The sequence below is a fragment of the Papilio machaon genome, chromosome 19, assembly GCF_912999745.1.
Source record: "Papilio machaon chromosome 19, ilPapMach1.1, whole genome shotgun sequence".
In the NCBI taxonomy this organism is placed as follows: domain Eukaryota; kingdom Metazoa; phylum Arthropoda; class Insecta; order Lepidoptera; family Papilionidae; genus Papilio; species Papilio machaon.
The window spans coordinates 347473-353540 of NC_060004.1; the positions used below are offsets into that span (position 1 = coordinate 347473).

Genomic DNA, 6068 nt, shown 5'->3' on the forward strand with positions numbered 1-6068 from the left:
GATGTGAGTGTGACTGAACCGTGTACGAGGTGTACGATGAATGGAATTCTGACAATGATACGCGAGATCCGATCAAGACGATCAAGATGTTTTAAACTGACAGATGAATGTCAGTTTTTGGTGATACCAACGCAAAAAAAGTTGCTTGTTTAGTAGAAAACAATAAAATCAGACTTTGGTAGAAAATTAAAAAATGTAAATAAACTTTGTTTGTTAATCATTTTGTCATATCGATGCAAGTTGTATGAAAGTAATTATTTTTCTTGCTAATTTGGTTAGAACAAATTGTAATTTGTAGTAGCAGCATCATCAAATTACGAACTTCCTTCAACAGTTAATTGTTAAATTCAATAATAGATATATTGTTTCTTATATCCTTGAACTCAAATTCAATTTGAGCTACCAAATTAAGTTATTATGTAAATGTAGGTTGAATATTGCAACATTTGTAAATTACACTGGAATTTGCCAAAAGGACTTCACCGACATGTTAGTGGCGTCGCCACTATCGATAATGTAGTCTGTAGCCAGGTGATTCGACACAATGTTTGTAAAAACTATTTTTAAATATTTTAAGCGCCAAATATAAAAGTCCCAGTGACTTCAAAATGCGATTTTCGTGATTCCCGGTCTAGGGTTCCAAGTTCCAACTCACCATTCAACATAGTGCCATGAATTTAATAACAAAACATGTATTTTATCGTAAATCATTTTTATTATCATTACAATTATTGGTTATAATATAAAATACATAAACACAAACATTAAAAACTATTTACAAAAGAATAACTTGCAATTGTTCGCATCTAGCAAACATTGTCTAACATTGAACATTCACATAATTTTTCATTCTTAGCACATACAAAATCAAACTAGAATATATTAAAATTAAATATGCAATTTATAGAATCAAAATCAAACAGAAAACATTGAAAAGGAAAGAAAAAAATAATAGATATAATAAATAAATTTAAATCAGTTACAGCTAGAACCTCTTAGGCATGCTATAGGGGGTAATAACTATGTTTCACCTTGTGCCATAGTATACAGCGGCGGCTTTAGGGTAAAGCAAAAGCGCTCTAGGAAAAAGGTGTTAAAACGCCAAGTATAAAGTAGCATTTATCAGTTCTTCAAGAATATAGCCCTGCCACAAAAGAAAATAACAAAGTTTCGATTTATGTGGCTTATACAAAGTGTAGGAGAAAGGCACTAAAAGACAATATCGCTGTACCGAAGCTAGAGCCGTCGCTGTCACTGTTACGCGTTCTTTATGGAGTTCCATTGAGCTGGTCGTTGGGCACGAAGACGACAGGATGTCCCAGTTTTGAGGCTTGGCTGACAGTGGAGCACTCCTGCAGCGGCGTGCGCCTCGCACTGCCGTAGTGCATGCTCAACCGCGCGCTGCGACGTACCGGAGTCACCGTGTACTTGGCCGGCTCAGGATTTGTTGAATTACGACTGAAAACAATGAATTACGTTTAACAAATAAAAATATGAGAAAGTTCAGTGTTCATTACAGAAATCTTAGTTTTACTGCCATGTGGCATAAAAATATCAAGGACCAAGCAAAGCGGAAGTTAGAATTGAATATAAAAATTACTTTGATACAATGGTGGCTCTGGGTAAGCTATCTCATTTAATCAAAACTTTATACTGATGTTAAATATTATCCAATAAATGGCCGCATCATAAAATTACAGTAATAAAGAAGTAATAAATTAGTTAACTTACATCTTCGCTTTATGCACCGCAAATCTAATGATGGTACTCTTCAAGACATTTTTTACATCCACCATCTTGGGGTCAACCTTGGGCTCGTGGCGGTTGCTGGGGCTGATCTTTAATTGCATAAACTTATCCAGCAGCTGGTCCAGGTTTTCTTCTACTACAGATCTCTGTAGATCGTAAAGATTGCATAATTATAGTAGATGTTTGTGCCTTAATGTGTTTTCATTTTAGAAACACTTGTACAAAATCGTAGTCTTATTTCTCAGTTAACACAAGGGAATTCTGCAAACAAACTTGTTTTGAATGTCTCGTCTTGAACTTTGTCTTATATATGTTTCGACAGTGAAAAAGTAAGTGGCGGTTAAAATTGGATTTTATGTGAAGCTTCACTAAAGTTCATTGTATAAATAGACACAGGCGACAGAGAGAGATAATTTTTCTATGCAAGTAAACTTGAAGACAAGTAGACACTAAAAATCAAGTTCAGATGGGAAAGTAATATTCTTAAACTTTCTAGGGATCATTTTGACTGTCTGAATTAAATCATTAAATTAATATACAGTAATTAAAAACACATTAGTCCTTTTAAAAATGATAATGTAACTGTGGCAGACCTCGGTGCCCATAACGATGGCCTCCTCCCAGCACTGCATGGAAGCGGGCAGGTCGCCGCGGCGCTCCTCCAGCGCGGCGCGGCACTCCCAGTAGGCCGCAGTCTGCGTCACCGCGGGGAACCGGCCGCGGATGGAGCGCAGCCAGCAGGCGCATTGGCCCCACTCGAATCCCTACATCAGTGCATATACACAAGTAGTTATAATCGCCTGGTACTTAGATTAACATAATAGCCATATTAAACTTAAAATTTATTTGCTTGTCAAAGCAATGAATCTGTATTTTTTTTTATTATTTTTTCCATGGTCAGTTTAGAATAAAAATAGTCAAAATGTTTACCTCACGTAGCAACTCAGTAAGGTCAGTAAGAGCGCCGTGCAGCAACACGTCCAGATGATTGAAGTCCACAGAAGGTGTCATTGTTACATCATTTATATCATTCAAACTGACGCTTTCACTGACAAAACTCGCGCTACGCCATTGGTCCTTGCCGAAATCCTCTTTGTCTTCTTTGGGGAAGTCATTATCATGGTGATTTAAATTGTCTGTGTAAGACTGATTGTCACTGTCCATCTCCACCGCAACATTTTCTTTATTTTCATCCTCATCATCAAATAATGGCAGACTGGGCAATTCCAGTGGTTTCTTAGACAAGTGACGTATACCAAAGCATTGCAGATGATGATAGGAGTCCATCGATTTGCCTCGTTTCTGTAACCACTTCTGCAACCTTGACTGCAACTCTTCAGTACTAGGGGTGTTGTACTTCATTGTGACGGGGGTCATAAATTTCACTTTCTTCCTTTCGCTTTTAACGGCAGAAACAACTTTCACATAATTGATACAATCATCTTCATCTATTTCATTAACATTTACTTTATCCAGCTTTTCTCCAACAGATGCCCAATTTTGGATACATTTTGCTTGCTCACTTTTGCTAATTCTCCTCAAATGCACAGCCGATATGGACCTTCTGATAGGTTTGGCTTGTGGTATTGGGCGCTTCATTCCTGTAGTCAGTTGTGATTCTTCAATAACTTTTTTCAAATAGCTAGGATCTGTTCTCAATCTCTGTGCATCATCTACAACATGTTTGGTAACTGTTTTGGGTTTATATAGCCGTTCAAATACTGTTTCCTGCCTCGGAGAGAATTTTTTAACATCTTTAGTTTTAAAAGCAGGAAGGCTCTTCCTGTTATCAGGTTTGGAAGTCGTAAACAATTTTAATGCAACTCTGGGCTTAACAGAAATTGGCGCCAAAGTTCTACGATGGTTGGTATTGAGTTGAGCGGCTTTGTTGGTATTTGTAATACTTGTTTTTGTGTCTGCACTTTGTTCAGTACTATTACTTGTGTGGGGCAAATTATCTGCAATATTTTCCACCAGCTCCGGTTTTCCACCATTTGGTTTATTTGATGGTTGTTCACTTTCAGTACATTTATCATGTGAATTGTCCTTTGACTCAACTGCATTATTACTCTGCGTAGGAGCAGCAGTGACTTCTGTTTTACTGGTTGATGGACCATTATTATACACAGCAGGTTTTTTTATAGGTCTTGGGACTGTAGAAAGTCTTGCATTTGTGTTTTTAATATGTACATTGCTCTTATTCAAATCAGAGAGATTCTTCGTTGCTGCGCTTGAGTAATCAAAAGATTTGCTTACGCTCCGTTCAAAATTAGAATTAGCCTTTTGTAAAATATGTTTAGTTTCAACATGATTTCCATTGGAAGTACTGTTTTTTGGCTTAATTTCAGTACTTTTTTGGCGTTTTATATTCAATGCTTCTTGTCTACTGTTGGAAGCCACATCTTTACTAGTGGAAGGTTTACTTGCCAGACTTGAAAAAGATCCTCTAGCTGCAGATAAAACACGGGGTTTATTCTTAACTGAATTAGACACACCATTTTTAGTCACCGAATCTGAATTCAAGTCAAAACTGTTATATTTCTTCAAATTAAGCTCCCTTAACTGAAAATAATTAAAAACAAAAGATGTGTTAGCATATTTAAGATGAGATCCATTTTAGTCAATTATTAGTATGTGTTGGTTTACTAATTTATTAGTACTGTGAATAAAACATGCTTACCTTTCTAATTCTCTCCTCCTCTCTCGCTTTTCTTTCTTCCCTCAACTTGGCAAGTCTTTCATTAACCGAAGACATGACTTCCTGTAATATTTAAATAAAACTGAACATAACATTGTGCCACACGAGAACCATAATTTAAGATTTTAAGATGCATTCAAAAAAGTACATCAATAATATTTTAGTTTGAATAATTTTAAATTTTTAAAGTATCTCCAAATTGACAGAATAACTACCTACATAAACATTTATACAATGCAATGTTATACAGAATAAAAATGGAAAAGTTCTATAAGGTGATAGGAGATTATCTTAATTTCCGTACAAGAATACATAAAGACTATGCTCTAAAACTTTGCTTGGTATTGTAGTTAGGCGCCAAAAGTTTAGGGATGATAAAGGTCTGACAATCTGGCTAGGTTGTTGCTAGATTTTTATTGTTATCTTAATGGTAGCCTTATGAAGTTCTTTATTAAGTAGATTTATTGTTGGATTATTGATTTGAATAAATTTGATTACTTATTTTACTTCGCATTAAGTGTTAGCAAGTTCAAAGCGGAATAAAATCATATTACGAATATTTCTAATCAGAATTAGTATTTTATTAAACAAAATTAGTGTTTTATTATAAAGCTAACGCACAATGAAATAAATTCGAGCAAAGTGTTCAAATTGTACCGTAACGGATCAGTACCTATACTTACGAAAAATAAAATTCACAATCAATCTCAAGTTAGTGTCGCTACACACTATGCACATAAAAAATATCACTGCTAATCCATCGAAAAACGCTATTTTTCTTATATTAAATACAGCACAATTACATAAATATCAAACAGCCAACAGCGACGGTTAAAATGAAAACGGCCGAATTTTAAATGTAATGAGCGGGCGGTGAGCGTACCATCTATAGGGATGCCATATCAAGACCAAAGAGTATATATTGTATTCCGTCAAACTTTATAGTCAAACAAGGATATCTGAAATGGTGAAAGGCACTGCTGTCGCGGTTGGTTCTGCCAGAACATTAATTAAACCTACTTAGGTTTAGGAAATTAAATAAAAGAAAAAAATACAGACGAACTGATAACCTCCATCTTTTTAAGAGGCTAAAAAATTACGACAGCAACATTTGACATTTTTTGACGTTGACAGAGGGCGCTAGTGAGCCGTCTGAATAGTTTGACTTATGCCCACCGGTTCAGACAGCCTTGTCTAATTCATTAAATTATTTAATCTTACTAGCAGAGCTGGGCATTAACTCGTTAATCCGTTAATCGTTAATTAACGAAGTTAACATTTTGCTTAACGGATTAACTTTTAAGTTAAGTTCAAAAAGTGTTAACGCTTTTGTTAACTTTCGTTAAACTCAACTTCCGTTAATAAAAGTCCGTTAATCGTTAAATTAGAAACTTGGAGACGTGCTGTCATTTTGTTTAAATTACGTGCCACGCCACGCTCGTAAGTTCAGCTATGTTGGGCGACTGTCGGCGACTCGAATGGTGAACGGACGAGTTGATAATTGATATATGTGAAATTCGCGTGCAACTGTGATGCATCAGAGCGTCCGGGAAAGACGTGATGTTGGACACAATCAAAAGAAGGTTCGAAGGTTCGGTTCATTACGAGTATATAAAAGCAA

The 6068-nt window shown here is 35.8% G+C and overlaps 1 protein-coding gene across 2 annotated transcripts; it reads right to left on the minus strand.

Annotated features, from left to right (window-relative positions):
* Positions 1-990: 990 nt before the first annotated feature.
* On the minus strand, positions 991-5511 carry LOC106715768. Of its 2 annotated transcripts, none has more exons than XM_014509122.2 (6): positions 5131-5511; positions 4430-4510; positions 2680-4311; positions 2343-2513; positions 1732-1895; positions 991-1458 (listed from the first exon to the last, which is right to left on the minus strand). In XM_014509122.2, the coding sequence occupies exons 2-6, from the start codon at positions 4502-4504 to the stop codon at positions 1269-1271; spliced, it is 2232 nt and encodes a 743-aa protein (XP_014364608.2). In that variant the 5' UTR covers positions 4505-4510; positions 5131-5511; the 3' UTR covers positions 991-1268. The 2 variants fall into 2 exon arrangements, with proteins under 2 accessions (XP_014364608.2, XP_014364616.2); XM_014509130.2 differs by having other exon boundaries at positions 5121-5511.
* Positions 5512-6068: the final 557 nt, after the last annotated feature.

Bases quoted from the DNA above. Each gene is read 5' to 3' on its own strand.
- LOC106715768 (XM_014509122.2), bottom strand. From the start codon at position 4,504: ATGTCTTCGGTTAATGAAAGACTTGCCAAGTTGAGGGAAGAAAGAAAA. The intron at 4,312-4,429 runs GTAAGCATGTTT...AATTATTTTCAG, and splicing joins AGGAGGAGAGAATTAGAAAG to TTAAGGGAGCTTAATTTGAA. The intron at 1,896-2,342 runs GTCTGCCACAGT...TACGATCTACAG, and splicing joins CCATCGTTATGGGCACCGAG to AGATCTGTAGTAGAAGAAAA.